Source organism: Mesocricetus auratus, unplaced genomic scaffold, assembly GCF_017639785.1.
Source record: "Mesocricetus auratus isolate SY011 unplaced genomic scaffold, BCM_Maur_2.0 Super-Scaffold_100003, whole genome shotgun sequence".
In the NCBI taxonomy this organism is placed as follows: domain Eukaryota; kingdom Metazoa; phylum Chordata; class Mammalia; order Rodentia; family Cricetidae; genus Mesocricetus; species Mesocricetus auratus.
In genome coordinates this window covers 53,336,151-53,357,619 of record NW_024429188.1, presented here as the reverse complement: position 1 = coordinate 53,357,619, position 21,469 = coordinate 53,336,151, and the positions used below count along the sequence as shown (strand labels likewise).

Here is a 21,469-nt window from a genome sequence, read left to right as displayed (position 1 = left end):
CAGTTTCCAAAGGCAAGAAAGTTGAGAAATTGATGTTAAGAAACAAGAAGTTGCTTCTGCAAAAGAGACAATTCAAAAGAGTCTAGTCAATGTGAATTACTTTTGGTAGCTAGAAAAGTGTTTACGGATGTTTCAACGCAATGAGCAAGTTGCAGTATATATTTTGAAACTTAAAAAAATTGGGACCAATTTCTTGAAATAAATAAATGTCTTTTAATTTAAAAAATATTTTCCATTTTACATACCAACCCCAGTTCCTCCTCCCTTCCATTCTCTTGCCCCCTCCACCTTTCCCCTTCCAACCCTCCATTCACTCCCCAGAGTGGGTAAAGCCTTCCTTGGGAAGTCAACAAAGTCTGGCATACCAGGTTGAGGCAGGACCAAGCCACTCCCCACTATATCAAGGCTGAGCAAGGTATGCCACCACAGGGAAAGAATTTCAAAAAGCCAGTCCACACACCTGGGTTAGGTCCTGGTGCCACTGTCACGGATCCCCCCCACACACACACATAACACCGCATAACTGTGGCCCACATTCAGAGGGCCTAGTTTGGTCCCTCATCTGTCAGTCCATAGTCCTTGAGCTCCCACTAGCACGGGTCAGCTGTCTCTGTGGTTTTCCCCATCATGCTCTTGGCCCTCTTGTTCATGTGATCCCTCTTCCCTCTCTTCAACTGAACTCCATGAGCTCAGCCCAGTGCTTGCCTGTGGGTCACTGCCTCTGCTTCCATCAGTTACTAGATATAGGTTCTATGATGACAATTAGGGTAGTTACTAATCTAATTAAAGTAGAAGGCCCTTTGAGACACCCTCTCCACTATTGCTAGGAATCTTAGCTGGAGTCATCCTTGTGGATTTCTGAGAATTTCTCCAGCGCCAGGTTTCTTCCTAACTGCATAATGGCTCCCTCTGTCAAGATATCTCATTCATTGCTCTCCCCCTCGGTCCCTCCCCCACCTTGGTCTTCTTGATCCCTCATGTTCCCATCCTCCATGCCCTCCCTTCTACACACCCTCCCAGTTTACCCAGGAGATTTTAATTATTTTCCCTTCCTGGGGCCTTCCATGTGTGTCCCTCTTAGGGTCCTCCTTGTTACCTAGCTTCTCTGGGGTTGTGAACTGTAGCCTGGTTATCCTTTGCTTTACATATAATATCCACTTATGAGTGAATACATACTGTGCTTGTATTTCTGGGTCTGGGTTACCTCACTCAGGGTGTTTTTTTCTAGTTCCATCCGTTTGCCTGAAAATTTCAAGATGTCATTTTTTTCCGATGAGTAATAGTCCATTTTTTAAATATACCACATTTTAAAAAATTAATTCTTTGGTTGATGAGCATCTAGTTTGTTTACAGGTTCTGGCTATTACAAATAATGCTGGATTAACTAAAAAATCAGTAGTTTTCCTATACAGAAATGATAAATGGGCTGAGAAATAAATCAGAGATACATTCTTTACAATAGCCACAAATAACATAAAATATTTTGGGCTACCTCTAACCAAATAAGTGAAAGGCTTGCACAACAAGAATTTTAAGTCCTTAAAGACAGAAACTGAAGAGATCAGAAAATGGAAAGATCTCCCATGATCTTGGACAGGCAGGATCAACATAGTAAAAATGGCAATCTTACCAAAAGTAATCTACAGATTCAGTGTAATCCCCATCAAAATCCCAACACAATTCTTCACAGACCTTGGAAGAACAATACTTAACTTCATATGGAAAAACAATCCTGTACAATAAAGGACCAACCGGAGGTATACCATCCCTGACTTCAAGCTCTACTATAGAGCTACAGTAATAAAAAGACACCTGGATCAATGGAACCAAATTGAAGACACTGATACTAATCCACACACCTACGAACACCTGATTTTTGACAAAGAAGTCAAAATTATACAATGAAAAAAATCATCTTCAACAAATGGTGCTGGTATAACATGTATAACATGTAGAAGAATGTAAATAGATCCATATCTCCATGCACAAAACTCAAGTCCAACTGGATCAAAGTCCTCTACACATCCAGTTACACTGAGCCTGGTAGAAGGGAAAGTGGGAAGTAGCCTTGAACACATGGGCACAGAAGACTACATCCTAAATATAACACCAGTAGCACAGGCACTGAGAGCAGCAATCAATAAATGGGGCCTCCAGAAACTGAAAGGCTTCTGTAAGGCAAAGGATAAGGTCAATAAGACAAAATGGCAGCCTACATACTGGGAAAAGTTATCTAGTAACCCCACATCTGACAGAGGGCTGATCTCCAAAATGTACAAAGAACTCAAGAAACTAGACTGCAAAATACCAAATAATCCAATTAAAAATGGGGTACAGATCTAAACGGAGAATTTTCAACAGAAGAAACTCAAATGGCTGAAAGACATTTGAGGAAATGCTTAACATCATTAACCATCAGGGAAATGCAAATTAAAGTGACACTGAGATACCATGTTACACCTATCAGAATGACTAAGATGAAAAACACCAATGACAGCTTATGCTGGAGAGGATGTGGAGTAAGGAGAACACTCCTCCACTGCTGTGCAAACTTGTTCAGCCATTTTGGAAATCAGTATAGCAGTTTCTCAGAAAACTGGGAATCAAGACCCAGCACTAACACTCGGCCATATACTCAAAGGATGCACAATCACACCACAAGGATATTTGCTCAAATAAATGGTTATTAACATAGGATGTTATTGTTAAGATATGATTCCAAAGCATACGTACACTAATTCCCTACCCCACATATATGTACACATATGTTCATATGAATAAATACACATGCACATATATATGTATATATAAAGAGAGAGAGAGGGTGAAACACACACACACAAAGACATAAACTGAGGTATATAAACAATGAAGGAGGAAGGAGGTACTAGTGGCAGCTGACAAATTGACAGCATGTGTGCATTCGATATTGACAACAGCAGCAAAGATCCTTTGGGGGTGTGGATGGCATTCTGAAATGGGATCATGATACTAACAAATAAGAGATGTGGCTAAATTATTTGAAAAAAGTCATATGTCCATATATGTGACTAAGCTTAGGATTTTAACTTTGTACAGGAAGACCTAACTCTAGAAATTGAAATCACTTAAGAGCTCTATAAGGCGAAAGAATTAAGAGGTTGAAAATAATTAAGGTCCACAAGCTTTAAATGTGAATATTCTCCCGACTGGAATGTAGTCCTAGGGTAAGCAAGCATGCCATTTTCTTTCTCTTTTCTGAAAAAGAAAAGAAGCATGTCTTTCTACATTCAAATTCCTGAGAATAATCCAGTGGAGGAAAGTGGTGCCTGAGGAGACCAGGTAGGTTACTTAATGCTACATACCAAGCAAGTGATAAAATGTTCCCTTTGGTAGCTATCAGAGGTTGAGTTTCTCTTCTCTGAACAAATGGAAAAATTCCTGCTCCTCCTGCCTTACCACATGGAAGGAAAGATAATAATATGGCTATCTGATCCTGCAGCTTGCACTTAGTAGATAAATGTGAAGAAATAAGTATGTATTCGGTTATGCAGGTGGTGTGGATCAGGGTAGTACAGATCCTAACTGAGGGGTCATAAAGGTGATTCCCAACAGAGGGCAACTGGAAAGAGAAATGGAGGGAGGAAACTGAAATTTTTCTCTGCCTAAACTAAGGGTTGCCTGGGGAATTTTGAATTTTGAATAGTCAGATTGAAGAAAAAGTGAAAGAGCATAAGATGCCAGTGTTTCTATGTAAACTCAAACATCCTGCTTCAAAGGTCCTAACCCTGTACAAGGCACAGGTTCCTCACTGTTCCTGTCCATCCATCCACCTTCCCATCTGTGACCTATCAGAGAATATGAACTCTGTCTTTGGAAAGCCTCCATAGTCAAGGCAGGAAAGTGCCTTTAGAGGCAAAACAATCTCCATGGGAAAATCTCCAAGCTAGAATTTCTTGGATAGAAGAGACGAAACTCAGCATATCCAAGTCTGCTGGGTTAAGTTGATGAGTAGGTGGGGAATTCTCTAGTAAAAAGCAGTGTGTTGTTTTGTTGGGGCTTTGTTTTGTGTTGCTCCCTTCATACAACAGACCTCTATTCTGTTTTATGTAGCAAGACTATTTATAAACTCTCTACCAGCAACTCTAAATCACCAACCACCATAGCTTGAATTTCACTAGTTAGGTTCTCTGTGTCACCAGTCTAGGAGAACTGAGTGAAGAAACAGTTTAACTATACTAGATGAATATCACTGTAAATGTTCGATAATTCTTTGTTACCTAGTTCCTCTGAGGTTCTTTATTTTTTTCTACAAGAACTGCACCAGCATCTGGTTATACTGTGTATACTCCAGCTCCTTAAACACAGAGGTACACACACCCCTGCTTTTTCCCTGCTGATTACACAGCTGGTGGCTGAAGAGAAACAGGCTGTGGTCTGAGTGAGACCTTACTCTGCCTATCCCGGCTAGGGAGAATGAAAAGATCTGGGTTATTTCACTGATTCATTAGGAATGAGCTTCCCATCCTCCCTTCTCTGTATCTCATCATGCCCTGTCTTCAAAACGAGGAGTTGAGGAGACGGAAAGTGCCGTCTTTGTCATCTAACATTACTTTAAGTTGAAAAGTTAAAAATTATAAAAGAAAACAAAAATCATGGAAACAAAACGATGGTGGGCAAATGAAGCAAGCAACTACAGACTAATTTCTAGGTGTTCTTGAAACAGAAGATATTATGAAGGTGTAGAACAGTCTGGAAACTGCTTTCTGGCCTGGGTGGGTTGGAGAAAGGAGAAGCCTTGAGTTAGTGCCAAATTACAATCTGGGCTCCACAGGGGGCCAGGCCCAAGTTTGGGAAAACAGAGTCAAAGTCAGGGGCTATTGTGGTCCAGGCCTAAGCAGAAAGACACTACAGACAGGTTTCCTTCCTGCTTTGCTCTTATCTGAGGGTGCAGAAGGCAGTAGGAGCATGCCTGGGGTGCAGGTGAGCCTTGTCCACCAGCCGGCCATCAGCTCCAGCAAAGCTCTCTTCCCCTTCCCAACTAGCAGCTTCCCACCCCCACTCGCTTCCACTCCAGCGCTTGGGGCCCCTCCCGCTCCTCCCTCAGCACCTCCCTGGCTCCGCCCACGCTCTCCCCACTCAGCCTGGGACTGCGTCATAAGTATCCCCAGACCTGAGTTTGCTGCAGCCTGTGGAAGACAGGGAGAAAGTGCTGCTTGGGCAAGCGCGATCCCTTCCTCCTCCAACCTGCAGCCCAGGATACTGATTCGAGCCGCGCCTTACCGCGCAGCCCGAAGGTTCACCATGGTGAAGATCGCTTTCAATACCCCTACAGCGGTGCAAAAGGAGGAGGCGCGGCAAGATGTGGAGGCACTGGTGAGCCGCACCGTCCGAGCACAGATCCTGACTGGCAAGGTAGTTCCCACTCGGCCTGTGTCTGCCTGCTGGGGTTTGGGAATGGAGAGAAAAGGGGGTGGGGGTGCAGGTGCAAAGGACAAAATGTTGACTGCTCTGCAGTCCTCAAGTTCCAGGCAGGCCAAGTTGCATGGGCCACCTTTTACTCTGCCTGGACTAGTGCCCCTCTGCATCCATGCAATTCCATCCCCTAATACCACCTATCCCAGGAAGTTGTTGGAAGGAGTTTGAAGAAATTCCTTCATGTCATTTTGTTCTGGGAAATGGGTTATGGAATTAGCCAGGGACACAATTACAGCCACAGGGACAGAGCAGCCACATGGGGTGAGCAAGGGCAAGAGACTTAACTGTTCTTTACTTGAGTGAAATGCTATGAATCTGTCTTTGTAGAAATGCTGATTGTGGAGTTTAAATGGAGAAAAGGGACAACCTTGACTCCAAACTGCATGGGTTGGAACAAAAACTGTGTCTGCACAACACACACACACACACACACACACACACACACACACACACACACACATGCCCTTGAGTGTATTTTTAGGTAGACAGTGGTAACGGTTAGAAAATGGAGCTGTCAAAAAACATATATTGGTTTTTAATTCTTGGTCAAACACTTGTAAAACTAAATTTTGAGCTATTCTTTTCTTTTGGTTGTTATTTCTTTTTGAGCAATATCCCATTCTGAAGCATATCCAATGTTGCAATTTAAACAACTAATTTTCTAGACACTGGAGAAGTTCTCTCCTCCCAGGTTATTTATCTAGTCCAATTTATATTTCTTTTCAAAACCAACCGCTTTTGGAGTGTTGATAACTCTTCTTCTTCCTCAGGAAAATCTGAAGTTTAAAAGGCGATCATACTTTCTTCTGCATCTGTGGAATCTGCAGTCATGGGACTTGATCTGCCCTAACTTGTCCTGTTGTCTTTAGAAAGTTTTCACTTTTAGAGAGGATATTTGAAATGTGTTTTGAGGGAGATCTGAATTCATGTAGTAAAGCTGAATTATGCACACAATTTGAAATGGTAATGAGCTTCTGCAGAGCTTTCATCATGGAAACTTTCAATAGCTAACCCTGCAATCAGACTAGCTTTTGTGTATCACACATTCTGCAACTCAAAAGCAACACCCCCCTGCATTGTTGAGGTTTTAATTGAATGACAGAAGGTCAAATATGTAGTTGTCTGCCTACTAACTTTGTAAATGAAATATGGCCAGATTTGAGGGGAGGTCTAACTAGATGCCAGTAGTTAAAAATAGCCACACAGTAATCCATTTTCCTCCTCACCACCAAAAACTTCATGAGTGGTAGAAAGATTTAATTAATATGTAATACTTTTGCCAGTCCTGTGGAGCAATGAGCAGTAAATAGAAACAAACATCTCCACTTTGATTATATTTCTTTGTTAGGTTTTAGAGAAGCAGCAATAGAACCCTGACATGGCCACTTTGACAGTACTATTTGACACATTGTATTTCGATATTAGGCCTGATCAACAGAGATTGAACACTATGGACTCCTATTGGCAAATGATAAACAGTATCTTTTAAAATATACTTCAAGAAGAGATTAGCTATGAAAATTGATTCATTCAACAACACTGAATTCCAATAACATTACACAAAAACAAAAGAAATCCTTATACCTACTGAATAGGCATGTCTAGTGAAACGAAGACCCTCATACTTTAGCCATGCTTAATAATCAACTTCCTGAATTATTGGAAAAGAGAAATGAAATTACATTACAAATTGTTTTTCTGCTCAGTAATAAGAAAAAAGAAATTCATTCCTCAGAGAATTTCAAATTAAGCTATTATGTGCCTTTTAGCAAGTCATTTCATCTTTCTGCACCTAAATTTAATTATCAAAAATATGTCTTCTAAGGTCCCACAGCTGTATTACAGTAATTCCCAGTCAAAATTTAAAGTCCAGTTTCTGTTGTACTAAATATTAATTTATATTTTTTGTAATTGAAGAAATAAGCTTCAATACATTATTAAAAAATATGAACCTCAAATTTTGACCTTTAAAAATACCTATTTTGCAGACAAAAATTATCAAATAATCTTCTACATTTTGCACATTAACATACATTTTGACCGAATTGATGTAAGGTCAGTTAAATATCCAAGTCATTGCAATTTCATGAAAAAATTCTAATGGTAGACAAACTAGAATAATTTTTAATACCAACTTGTATCATTAGAGCTGAGATTTGCTGTCTTCACTTATTCTCTTGTAGAGTAATAATGCGGCTGAGGAGTATATTGTGACATGCAAATTAAAATAGCAGGCCTTTCAGTTCCATGCTCCGTGGAGGGTACAGTTAATCAGTTACTTCTTGTTTTGGATTTTTCTTTTTAGAATCCTTCAGCAAATTATTGATTTCACAGAATGTTTAAGTCACTGGTTCATGAACAGCTTCTACATGTAGCAAATCCTCTACTTTCAAAACTAGTGTTTACTCTAGAGCTTGGAAAATAGCACTATTGCAATATATGGGATAGTGAGTAATACAAGTAAGCTTTATACTTACTAATAAAGTTAGGAATATTAGAAAATATATCATTGATCTCAATTAATTTCTGAAATAAAAGGAAGTAATTCCTTTCTAACTTCACAATAAAGCTTTTTGAAAATGAGCCAACCGATTGAAGGTTACTAATACTCCTTTAAATTGATGAATTGATTTCTAAGCAAGTAGAAAAGTGTCTATTCTAAACAGGCAGTGTTTATAAAATAATGACTCGCTCCAATTAATTAAAGAACATACTACAGTTAAAAATACTGTTGCATCCATTAAATATTTGTTAAAACACAGATCCGCATTAAGTATTTTAATAAAAGTTATGTCATTCTACAAATTAATGATGGTTTTAATATTCTACAAGTACATATTTTAAAATAACATTATATCTATATTTAAGTTTGAAAATGCTAGAAAGGTCAGTGTTGGTGGAGATATTTTATATATATGTATATATATATTAGCATTAAAATTGTCTTGGAATGATTTTATATTAGAACATTTTAGTTTATTTTCAAAATATTTTGTTTTTTTGGGGTCATAAATTGCACACAAAAGCAACTGTCTAAAAGTATAATGTGTGTGTGTGTGTGTGTGTTTATTTTGCTTTTCAATCAATAGGAGCTCAGAGTTGCCACGCAGGAGAAAGATGGCTCTTCTGGGAGATGCATGCTTACTCTCCTAGGGCTGTCATTCATCTTGGCCGGACTGATTGTTGGTGGAGCCTGCATTTATAAGTACTTCATGCCCAAGGTAATAATTATAATCCTTGATACTCTGAATTACTAATTGCCATGTATTTATTATCAATGCAAGTAGTTATGTGGTACTAACCAGAGAAATGAAGACTTCACATTACCTTTCAGTCTCTCACATTTCTGAGACTTCATGATGCTATATCAAATAAGTCTCAGATGAATACAGTGTGATGGACTGGCATGAGTGTCCTAGCAGTGAGTATTAGAAAGTGTGAAGTCGCCCTTTTGTCTCTTAGAGCACCATTTACCATGGTGAGATGTGCTTCTTTGATTCTGAAGATCCTGTAAATTCCCTTCATGGAGGAGAACCATACTTTCTGCCTGTGACTGAGGAGGCTGATATTCGTGAAGATGACAACATTGCAATCATCGATGTGCCTGTGCCCAGTTTCTCAGATAGTGACCCTGCAGCAATTATCCATGACTTTGAGAAGGTTGGTTTCTCTTTCTTGCAGCTATTCAAATGTTTTCTCTATTCCTTCTTCATTGAAAAGCAACAAATCTATTCATAAATGATGAATAACTTTTCGAAGAATAGCCCTTTCATTGTGTTGTTGTTGGGTAAACAATAATGAATTTTCAAAGAATATCTGACTGTTTCTTCTAAGGGTACTTAGGAAATCTGAAGTATTAATACCCATCTTTTTTCACCTCCCCAACAGGGAATGACTGCTTACCTGGACTTGCTTTTGGGAAACTGTTATCTGATGCCCCTCAATACTTCCATTGTTATGACTCCAAAGAATCTGGTGGAGCTTTTTGGCAAACTGGCAGTATGTATTTTAGAGATTAATTTTTTCTATAAGCATTTCAAAATATTTATCTTTCATTATTCAAAAAAGTTAATGAGTTGGTCCAGACATTCCATTTCATTGAAATATATTTGAATGAAAAGTGAATGCTGTGCCAAAATAGATGTAACTGAAGTATTTTATGTTAATCAATGAAAGTCAGTCAGACAGACAAATGCTTTATGTTCCTCACATATAGAAGCTAAAAATATTCGTCTGAACACAGAACATTGATTAATAGAAGTTGAGAAGGGAATGTGTGTAGGAAGGGGTGGATAAAGGGAGGTTGGATTTGATCAATGCTTTCTGAGTATATGTGCAAATACCACACTGAATTTGAAACCCATAAATGTATATTTGTATAATAAAAATAGTATATAAAACCATGTTAAAATGAAGACTTTTTAATAATGTCTATTTTTAAAAGTATGTAAGTGGGAATTTTAATACTGTCTTTGAGAATTTATTGTCTTAATCTTTTTTCTTTTCACTTTTAGAGTGGCAAGTATTTGCCTCACACTTATGTGGTTCGTGAAGACCTGGTTGCTGTGGAAGAAATTCGTGATGTTAGTAACCTTGGTATTTTTATTTACCAACTTTGCAACAACCGAAAATCCTTCCGCCTTCGACGCAGAGACCTCTTGCTGGGTAGGCAATTTATTATTGTTGGGTGAATGAAAGAGTGTGGGGATAGACTGCATGGAAATGAGCGTATTGAAATACCTTTTCATGAACACAAAAACTCAAAAGCCATCTTTTTATACCTTCACAGGTTTCAACAAGCGTGCCATTGACAAATGCTGGAAAATTAGACACTTCCCCAATGAATTTATTGTTGAGACCAAGATCTGTCAAGAGTGAAGAATGGCAGATAAAGAGTATCCTTGATAATAAGAAGTCAGTAGCTTACGGTCTGACTTCAATATTAAAGTTTCTGGGATACTCACAATATTTACTCATACATTTACTCTATTGCTTATACTGGAAAAGGAGAGGGGGGAGAAAACTACTAACCACTGCAAGCTCTTGTCCAATTCTAGTTTAATTGACAATGCTTGCTGTTTGCAACAAATTAAATGATTATCTTTTCTTTTGAATTTATAGGGTTTAGATTCTGAAAGCAGCATGAATATGTCATCTAACATCCTGACAATACAGTCCATCCTTTGTTTTTATTTAAAGCAAGTTCTTGACAATTCATGGATAGAGCGTGCTTTAAAGTCAAAAAATCTCAAATCGTTTTTGACAATTTTGTGTGAAGCATGTCAAATCTCTTAACATTCTTTTGTTTCATTCTTCAGTTTGTTCAACTCTCCTGATTTTAGAAATTATATTTTTACATTTCTATCAGGTGCTCTCTAATGAATCTGACTTATATGTGAACAATATTCATGAGGAAGCAATTTTTACACATGTAATGATTCTTTCTCACTGATATCTGTATTGTGAAATCCACATAACTGTACAGGTGCTGAATGCTGTAAGGAGTTCTGGTTGTATGAATTCTACAACCCTATAATAAAGTTTACTATATTCAGTCACGTTTTATTTCATCACTTGACAGATACTTAATGTGGAAATTACTAATTATTTGACTTTTGTTCACATGAATCACATATAAAATTATGAACATAACTGTATTCATTGCCACTTATACATATTTACATTTCATAATCTTACATTTTCATTTTATATTAATTTATTTTTAAATATCTTATCATTTCTGTGTCATATAATTTCAACGACTTACAGAATATTTAGCTCAGAACAATTGAAAACATTTTAATGGTTTTTCTTTTTCATAAAACATAAATAACCATATGTAGCTATAGCAGATTACCAAAGACTAACACTGAATAAGGCATTGAAAGTTTTTATTGTTAATTTATTTAGTGTGTGGATTTGTATCAAAATGAGTATGTTCAGGTCAGAGGACAACTTTGTTTAGTAGATTCTGCTCTTCCACTTTGACACATGTGCTGGGAATGGAAATCTGAGGGGAGTAAGGCTTGTTGAAGCATGTGCTTTAACCTCTGGAACACTGGTTCAACATTGATGATTTCCAACAACTTCACAAGCCTGACATCTTTACACATTAACCTACTTCATACCAAGTAGGCCAGTACTGCCATTTTTTCTATTTGCTAATAGTGATTATTGCTCAATTTCTGTAGACAAAAGTCCCCAGTTCAATCCAGGGCTTTAAAATATCAGCATTATTTTAAAATAAAGTAAAACAAATATTTAACTTTATAAATTCAGAAATAATAACACATACTTTGTAAGATATAAAAGAAAATAAAGGTTTAATGGTTATGAAGCAACCGGAACTGATACGTTCAAGAACTGGTTCTCAGCTGGACACAGAGACATATGCATCTGTGAAACCAGCTACTCAGGAGGCTGAGGTGGATGATAGCTTGAGTCTATGAGTTTCAGATCATCATAGGCAAGATACAGAAACTGTGTTTCAAAAAGAAAATCAACAACAACAAAAACAAATGGTTAGCCCTGAAAACAGACACAAGTAACATTATACAGACTAAACAACTTATACTTAACAGTATATTTAGGAATAGACACATATAGATATACATGAATAATAATTAGTGTAAAAAGGGGGCATGGATTTGAAGAATTTGGAGGGAGGAAAGGGAAGGGAAATACGTCTTATTATACTCTTAGAAAGTATAAGGCTGGGGAAAAAGAGAGAAAGTAGTGAAAAGAACTGATTCCTTAAAAAGAGGAAGGGATGCAGAGATAGCTTAGCATTCAAGAGCAGCGATTGCTCTTTCAGAGGACCCAGTTCTCAGCATTTACACAGCAGCTCACAACTGTCTGTGAATACAGGGCCAGAGAATCCAATATGGGGAATTCCCTTCTTATGTTCTCCACAGGCATCAGGCACACAAGTGGTATATAAACATACATGTAGGAAAACACCCATATATATGTAAAAATAAAATTTTATAAAATAAATATGGTATGAGATTGTTAACAAATAATAGAATATTTAAAAATAACTTGAAGTTCAACAATCAGTCTTTTAAAAATTGGTTAATTAATTATATACTAAATATATAGTGCAATATTATGTATTATTTATATCAGAAAAAAGAAAATGTCTTATTTTCAAACTCATAATGTCTAATTGTGATTCACAAGCATGGGTGATTGTTTTTGTACCTATTCAGTGTTGTTTCTGACATTCTGGTCAATATAGTTATATATAAGATAACATGTATTTTTCAAAGATTCAAAAAGGATGAAACTACGTATGCTAACAGATAATGTTGTATGAAAACCAGAGGTAGTGGGTTAAATAAAAAATTAACATAATGAGAGAAATATATATATATATTTCAGAGCTCTTCAAAAATTTTTGAAAGGCTTTCTAGAACTGTAAATAATTAGGACAGGTAAATAAGCAAACAAAATTAATTAGAGAGGAAGATATCTTACAGTAACAGCCATTAAATCACAGCTAAATTTACAACAATTTTATCAACTACTTTCACACAAGTTAGAAAAAAATGGCCCCAAAAGAAATACAACCATATAAAACCAATGTTTTAATACAAGCATCTGTCAATTTTTTGACAAGGGATTAAATGAAAAGGCAAATGTTTTTACATTATGAAACAGTATAACACCCATAGTCATCTACCTACAGTGTCTCTTAAATATTCATAACTAATGAATAATTTCAAAAGAAAATGTTTAGAAACTTTTAAAAGTATAAATGAGTGTTAATTTGGAGATGGAATCTGAAACTCAATATACAACAGACATTGGTTCCCTGAGTACCTGAAATTAATTACAGAAATGGGGAATTATCTATCAATTGTTTTCAACCTATGGGTCATGACCCGTTTGGGGGGGGGACGGTCAAATGTTGATTTCATAAGGGTTACCTACAACCATTGGAAAACATAGATTATTACCTTATGATGTATAACAGTAGCAACATTAATTATAATGTAGCAACGAAAATAATCTTATGGTTGTGGGGTCACCACAACATGAAGAACTATATTAAAGGTTGGAAACATCGGGAAGGTTGAGAACCATTGGTCTAACAAGTATTTTGTGAAGCAGTTTTAGGTTCCATAACCTATTACCATGTTTCCTTTCTATTTAATGTCTCTAATCTGGTTATCTATACATTAATCATGGGCTGGGTATTATGCTATATATTTGGGATGCATACAATTGTGAGAAAAACAACATGGACATTCACTATTATATAGTTGTTGGTTTTTCTTTTTCTTTTTTCTTTTTTTTTGGTTTTTTCGAGACACCATTTCTCTGTATTGCTTTGGAGCCTGTTCTGGAACTCAATCTGTAGACCAGGCTAGCTTTGAACTCACAGAGATCCGCCTGCCTCTGCCTCCTGAGTGCTGGGATTAAAGGAGTGCACCACCAATGCCTGGTTTATATAGTCTTTTAAAAATATTTTTAAAATAAATTTTATTTAAATTAGAAGCAACCTTAATTTACATATCAATCCCAGTTCCCTCTCCCTCCCAACCTCCCATGTCCCCCACCGACCCCCCATCCCATCCCCTTGTCCCATCCCCATCCACTCCCCAGGGAGGGTGAGGTGCTCCATGAGGGATCATCAAAATCTGTCAAATCATTTGGGGCAGGGCCTAGGCTGTTCCCTATGTATCTAGGCTAAGAGAGTATCCCTCTACGGGAAATGGGCTCCTGAAGTCTGTTTATAATCGCAAAAAATTTTTATAAAGAAAAAAATTAGGGGTTTAGCTGGGTTGGTATCCTAATCCCTCCACTTGAGACCTTGCCTTTTTACAGAAGATGGCTGGTTCAGGCTCCATGTCTCCCATTACTAGGCCTTATTGTAGTATAATATGCCTTGTTTGGTTGATGCCTTTGAATGACCTGTTTTTTTTCCTGAGGGGAGATAGAGGAGGCATGGATCTGGGGGAGAAGGGAGGTGAGGGGGAGATACTGGGGGGACAGGAGTGAGGGGAAACTGCAAATGGGATGTAAAGTATGAGAGCAGAATAACAAAGAAAGGAAAAACTAGGATGTTTATGAGAGTTTGAAAGTGAAGAAAATTCTGGTCCATTAGTGAAATATGAGTTGAAAGATGAGGAGCAGTAATAAAATAATTGAGAAAAGCATTTATGCCAAAGGACATGGGATCTAAGTACAGGAAGAAGCACGATTGTAAAAAGTGAAACAGGGAGTGCTAATAGCACACTGAGTAAAGATCACACTGACAAAGATAGCATTGGAAAAACAGTCAGAATCTACATCATATATCATCTTGTATCCTATAAAGCATTTCATCTTTATACTTAAAGTATTTAGAAAGCACTTGAAAACTTTAAACAAGATCATACCTAGAAACAGGTTGTGGTTTTTAAGACATTATAAGATCTGTTAGGAGTACATTCCAGTACTCTAAACAAAAGGCAATAGAAAATTAGACTAAGAAAGTGACAAGTGTGAAAGAAAAGTAAGGAAGCCAATACATGTTGTGGGTATAAAAATGGCAGAAAATAATTTAGAATTGGATATGCAGGATGAGGGGATGTCAGAAAGTCTTGCCTGCTGTTTCTCAGGTTTTTTTTTTACCTTAAATACTTGGAGAAAATGTAAGATGATTTATCCTTCTACATCTCAGAAGTTAAAAAGAGTAAATAAGGAGAAACTGATATCACCCATGGTCTTGACAGAAGATATATGTCACCTTTAAATTAGATAATGGAACAAACATACAAGGTTTATGAATTGGGGATTATGGGGCAAAAACAATGTAAGAGCGAGAGTTTAGAGAGGAATGCTGTTAAATGATACCCTTTGGATATGACTTGGGTGTTGAACTCATGTACTCACCACAGCTGTAGTTACCTGAAGAAGACCTTCACAAGATCAGGCCAGTGAATGAAAAATTTCATCATGGAGAAAGAGGAGCACCTAAGGCGCCATTATTTTTGTGGAATTATTAGAAGTTGATAGATGCTAGGGGAGGGAATGTCACTTTATTTGATTGGGAGTTGGTAAGAGCAGTGGTATATTCTCCATGTCTCAGTAGATGACCCCATAAATATACACATATGGGTAGCACTAACTTGACTCGTTGGGTTAAAAAAGAAGATGGAATGAAGTTTCACACCTCTCATCACTACTGTGGAAGATGAATATCTGAGGTAAGTACTGGATTTCACTCCAGGCTAGGACCATACACACATAGAAAGCTACGTATCTCCATGCAGCTCCAGCTGAAGCTGCAGACCTAGGGAATGGATGTGTCCTGAGTTAGAGTAAGGTCTACTGGTGTTTGCGATGCTGTACATTTTTGGCAGCATAAGATGAAACTGTGTACCCAAGATGGGGTCAAGATTTGACTATGGATTAGGCTTAGAGTCATAATGGATATTCTACAACTCTGGAAGCTACAGACTAAGGCTGGGAACCATATCTGATTTGGGGTAAGGCCCACATGTATATGGAGAGATCTACAACTCTTATTAAAAGTGGAAGGTGGGGTCAAGAGGCCCCAGTCAACACAGGATAATGCCTGGCCTTCAGAAGAAGACTTGGGATAGAGCCCTTGGCCCTATATATCAGTACCATAGAAAGAAACTTTATCCTGATGCCTCTAGGATTACTTATCCACTGAAAGTATCATTACTGACAGATAAAGGAGACTTGCATTTAAAAAATAAAAAATTCATATGAAAGAAAGAAAAGTTCAGTTAATGAACTAACTCCAGATGTGGAAGTACCAATGCAGAACAAGGAACAACATAAGAATACAAGACAACATGTCTCCTCTAAACTGACTGATATCATAATCTTAAAAATTGACTTTGGCCGGGCGGTGGTGGCGCACACCTTTAATCCCAGCACTCGGGAGGCAGAGGCAGAGGCAGGCGGATCTCTGTGAGTTCGAGGCCAGGCTGGACCGACAGCCTCCAAAACAATACAGAGGAACCCTGTCTCGTAAAAACAAACAAACAAACAAAAAAAACCAAAAATTTGACTTTGAAGAACTACCAGACAAATAATTTAAAACAATATTTATAAATAGTTTCAAACCATTCAAACAATGTAATAGTAGACTCCAGGAGAATTAAAACAAGGAGGTGAATGGAATAGGATGTTAATCCAAGATGTGAAAATAGAACTATTAGAGAAAATCCAAGGTTAAATGATGGTAGAAATCAAAGAGTCAATAAGTTAAATACATATCTTGTTGGGATCCTTCAATAATAGAATGGTCATGTAGAAAACAGAATTGGGGATGGAAAACAAAGTTGAGGAATTTATTAATGGTCAATGAGAAATTAATATATAAACAAAATGTGAGATAGCTCTGGGATTCCGTGAAAAGACCTAACCTTGGATTGGGACCATAGAAAAATACCATAATGAAGGCATAAAACATAATTTCAATGAAAATACAGAAGAAAATTCTCCAAACATAGACAAAGAGAAGTCCATCCAGGGTCAAAATACCTACAAAACAATATATAGAAGGGGCCAGAAAAGAAAATTCCTCATGACATATTCTAGTTAAAACACAGACAATAAAATTTATTAAATCCCTTAAGAGCAAAAGATCAAATCATTAACAAAGGCAGACTCATCAGAATAATGCTTGAGTATTCAACAGAAACATTAAATCAGAAGGGCCTTGGAAGGTATACTACAAGCTCAGAAAGTCCACGCTGCTAACACAGACTTTATCTAGAAAAACTAATTGAGCAAAATATCAAAACGTTAGTGGTAAAAATATATTAAAGCATTTTATAACCACTAAGTCAGATCTGCAGGGGCTACTGTAAAAGAGGACTTTGGTCTGAAGAAAAGGATACATACATCCAAAGGGTCATAGGGAATAAAAGGAAATTCCAGAACCATTAATCAAAAGGGGTCTAAGAAAATGACTAATAATTAGTAATTTGCAGCCATCATTCAAAATGAATTCAGTACTAATAATGGTATAAATTCCCGCAACGAAGAAACATAGACAAGCAGATTGAATTACAAAACAGGATCTAGCTTTTTGTTGCCTCCAAGAATACAGCCCAGGGCTGGAGAGAGAGCGTAGAGGTTAGGAGCACTTACTCCTCTTCAGAGGAGCCTTGCTTGGCACCCAGCACACACTAGCAGCTTACAACTGCCTGTAATTTCAGTTTCAGAAAATTCAGTGCTCTTTACTGCCCCCTCAGGGCCCTTGCATGCATACAGTGCATATAAGTACACACAAATAATAGATGAACCTATAAAAAGCCCACAAACTTCACCATCAAACATAGGTACTACCTTAGGTACAAACATTGAAAATATATTTAAAGTAAATGAAACAAAGAAACCAGGAGTCATATATATATATATATATATATATATATATATATATATATAGTTAGTTAGTTAGTTAGTTAGTTAGTTAGTTAGTTTAGTACTTGACAAAATAAACTTTAAAGAAAAACCAGTTATAATAATTAGCAAGGATCACTTCATACTCATTAAAGGAATGATCTACTAAATGGATATTAGAATTCTAAATATACATTTACAAACATTACTCCTACTACATAGGAGCTATCTGTATAGTGGATGATATAGACTTTAGGGTTTTTGTCACTTATGGTTTAAGTAGCTTTAGCAACAAATTCCTGCCACACAATAGTCTGTTTGTCTTATCCCTAGGGAAGACTTTCCATTGAAAGGGCTATGTTGGTAGACCATGACTAAATGAAAGAAGAGTAAAAGTAAATTATTCATAATTGTAGGGATACAGTGAAATGGTGAACAAACAATTCTTCAAGTCAACTACAATGAAATAAAAATGAGTATAGCAATAGTGAATGGCAGTCCTGACTGCAAGGCCCCACTGCCTACATGACTTTATTTATAGCTCTTAAATGGATCTTATTTATTTTCTATAACAACAAGGGATGTTCCAAGGACTATTAGACCAATCTATGTGTTCAGCCTGTAATTGTTTCTCCACCACATCAGTGCCAGAAGTCCATATTTCTCCAGCAAGCTGCTACTAATATATCCAGATGGTAATCTCTGATAGTCAAGTCATCTAGGAGGCAAATTTCCATAGGCACTTATCTTGGATGTCTACCAAAGCCAATAGTGAAAAGATTTTGTCCTGGGATACCCCAATCCCAACATTTCATAATCACCTTAAGGATCTATGAGAGAGGCTACACCTTTTGAGTTTTACCTAAACCCCATAAAGCATTAACTCCCTGGGGTAACATCTGATGAGAGATAATATAGCTTATGTTATATAAAAGAATCCCTACTTGGCTCAAAATATCTCAGCCCTAGAAATTTACAGGTATATTGGTCCTAAACAACCTTGATGACCTTTGGCATTCTACCAGTTAATCATAGCACTACTCTGGGATGGTGCCAGCATCTTACCAACTCCCTGCAAACAGGCTTAAGTGGCCATGCTGGGACCAGTATCATTCTGAAATCATAGATACCTCCTCTCTGGTGTTAAGAAGCCCCACAAAAACTTTACCATTTCAGTACAGCTTCATTTCTGGATGATTCTCCGTTACTATTTGTACCCAATAAACATGCTTTGAGGATCAAAAACCTTTGTCTTCATGGAACTGAGCCATGAACAACTTAACACTGGGGATTATTGATAGTCCATCTATTTTTAATCCAGGTATAATATCAAAATAAGTTTGCGTGGCTGAGGTAGAACATTAACTTCCCCTGTATAACCTTCATCTATTACTTCCTAGTGAGTCTGATGTCCCCACATCAGGTGCTGGCTACTTTCTAAAGTCATTTCTACTGTATCTGGCAGCAAAGGCCAATATACCCTGGTGGGAATGACTTGGGCCTTCATGCTAGAGGCTGGTATACTTTGGGTGGTAGAAGTGAGGTACCATTCCTTAAGGCTTGAGGTTGTACAGTAGAGTTGATCAGTGGTGTGTTTTGGTGGCTGAGGATCACAGGTCTGACTTTTTTGGTTTACAGGGTTCTTTGGGGATGAATAGCTCCTATTATTTGGTGCAGCCTGGCTTGACTTGACTGTTTCCTCACTCTTAAAGAAGTTGCCCATGAATATCCTTTTGTGAGCAGTATTCCTTAGGCCAGTGGATTACTCTATGAAGTCACAGGTATAACCCCAAGGCTATGTTTATCATCTAGTGGGTACAAGGCCCTGCTTATTTTTTAATTTGAAATTCCTGTGGTGGCAATCAGTCTGCAAAATGTCTAGGTTTTTCCACATGCATAACAGGTACCACCTGTTCCCTCAGAGTGTACAACTACCTTAAGGGCAACTGAGAGAGCCACACCTTGAAAGTGGTTAGGACCTATATTGACACACAATCTAATCACCTCTTGTAAATTTATGCTCTTGCAGGAACCCCGAAGTGATTCCTTTAAAAACATGTTAGCTTTTTCAAAAATCAGTTGTTTCATAAGTACTTTCCCTGCCTCTGGGTCAGCTCTTAGGTACTGTCTGACTTTTAAGAGCTGGGCCTCAAAATCTGGGTACAACTCTTCTGAGCCCTGGTGAATAGCAAGCAGTTACAAAGTTTAGTCCCTTTGGTGGGCAACTGTCTCCATGCTTTTAACGTGACTATATTAATCCATTGATAGGTGTGCAAAGGATAGTGTAATTGGTTGTTTGCTCCTTCATAAATCCCTGGACCCAGGAGGAAGTCTTCAGCTATAGCAATTCCTTAGACTAAATTATGTTGGACTTGGTCTTGATATAATTCTACAAATCCAATTTTGAATAACAGGAAATCTCCCGAATTATGGCAAGATTTTGCCATATTTAATCAATCAGAGGAAGGGAGGCCAGACACTGTTACTGAGGACAAGTGTAAGTATTTGGGTATATGGAGCCAGAGGACCATAAGCCATTGAAGGCTTGTTTGATCTCCTTTAAGAATTTGGAATCATGGTCTCATGACAGCACAGCATTTGCCCCGAGATATTTGGGTCTGGTTATTCAAATACGGGAAAGCAGTAAAATTCATTATTATGCTTCCCCAAATTTCTCACCCGAAACAAGGCCTGATGCAAAAAGAGTGCAACCATTTTCTGCTTGAATCTGTTGGTGGCTCAAACCCAAGGCACAATTTTGCCACAGGTTGGATGGTCTCATCTTTAGAATCAGTCTCCTAAGTATCAGCCTATGAGGCACTGTAGGCATTTTGGGCGAATTGCATGAGACAGGTATTCTGGCACTCGGGAGTCACAGAATACTAAGTGTTACACAGCTTAGACAGAAAGGTATCCTGGAGCTCAGGAGCCAAGGACTACCACAGGTGGAAGTAAGCTTAGCTCTGCCTCTGCCTCTGCCTCTGCCTCTGCCTCTGCCTCTGCCTCTGCCTCTGCCTCTGCCTCTGCCTCTGCCTCTGCCTCTGCCTCTGCCTCTGCCTCTGCCTCTGCCTCTGCCTCTGCCTCTGCCTCTGCCTCTGCCTCTGCCTCTGCCTCTGCCTCTGCCTCTGCCTCTGCCTCTGCCTCTGCCTCTGCCTCTGCCTCTGCCTCTGCCTCTGCTCCTGGGAGAGTGGAGAGCAGACACTCTGCTCTGCCCAGGGTCGTCTCGGCTCCGCTGCAAAAGAGATCTTCACCCAAAGCTGGTAAAAGGGGTTTATTAGAAGGAAGCAGCTGGACCAGCCAAACTGAACATACACAGGGTTTATATAGGAATTCTTGGGAGCAGGGGAAATTTCTCCAGGGTAGGGACTGGTCAGATTTCAATGCTGAGTTCACATCGGCTAGAGCTCCTGCTAGAAGATTGGTTAGTTTTCCGCACAGATTTGGCTCTGGTTTCAGGGTCAAAGTGTGTTTCTTTCTCTGGTCCTTTTTAGCTTATTGCCTCCAATTTTAGGATGAGGGTGTATTTCTTTCACTGATTCTGATTTCAGGGACAAAGTATGTTTCTTTGGGACTGGTTTCAGGGTCAGGGTACACTTCTTTGGTTGTGGTTGCAGGGCCAAAGTGTGTTTTTTTGGCTCCC

General features: G+C 38.1%; 1 protein-coding gene across 1 annotated transcript; it reads left to right on the top strand.

The window, feature by feature from the left end:
• The first annotated feature begins 5,138 nt into the window (after positions 1-5,138).
• Positions 5,139-11,011, top strand: Itm2a (integral membrane protein 2A). The gene is made up of 6 exons (XM_005085933.4): positions 5,139-5,394; positions 8,547-8,678; positions 8,920-9,117; positions 9,346-9,456; positions 9,972-10,122; positions 10,247-11,011. The coding sequence occupies exons 1-6, from the start codon at positions 5,284-5,286 to the stop codon at positions 10,333-10,335; spliced, it is 792 nt and encodes a 263-aa protein (XP_005085990.1). The 5' UTR covers positions 5,139-5,283; the 3' UTR covers positions 10,336-11,011.
• Positions 11,012-21,469: the final 10,458 nt, after the last annotated feature.

Coding starts and splice junctions, on each gene's coding strand:
- Itm2a (XM_005085933.4), top strand. CDS start 5,284: ATGGTGAAGATCGCTTTCAATACCCCTACAGCGGTGCAAAAGGAGGAG. Junction 5,395..8,546: donor CACAGATCCTGACTGGCAAG/GTAGTTCCCACT, acceptor TTCAATCAATAG/GAGCTCAGAGTTGCCACGCA. Junction 10,123..10,246: donor ACGCAGAGACCTCTTGCTGG/GTAGGCAATTTA, acceptor ATACCTTCACAG/GTTTCAACAAGCGTGCCATT.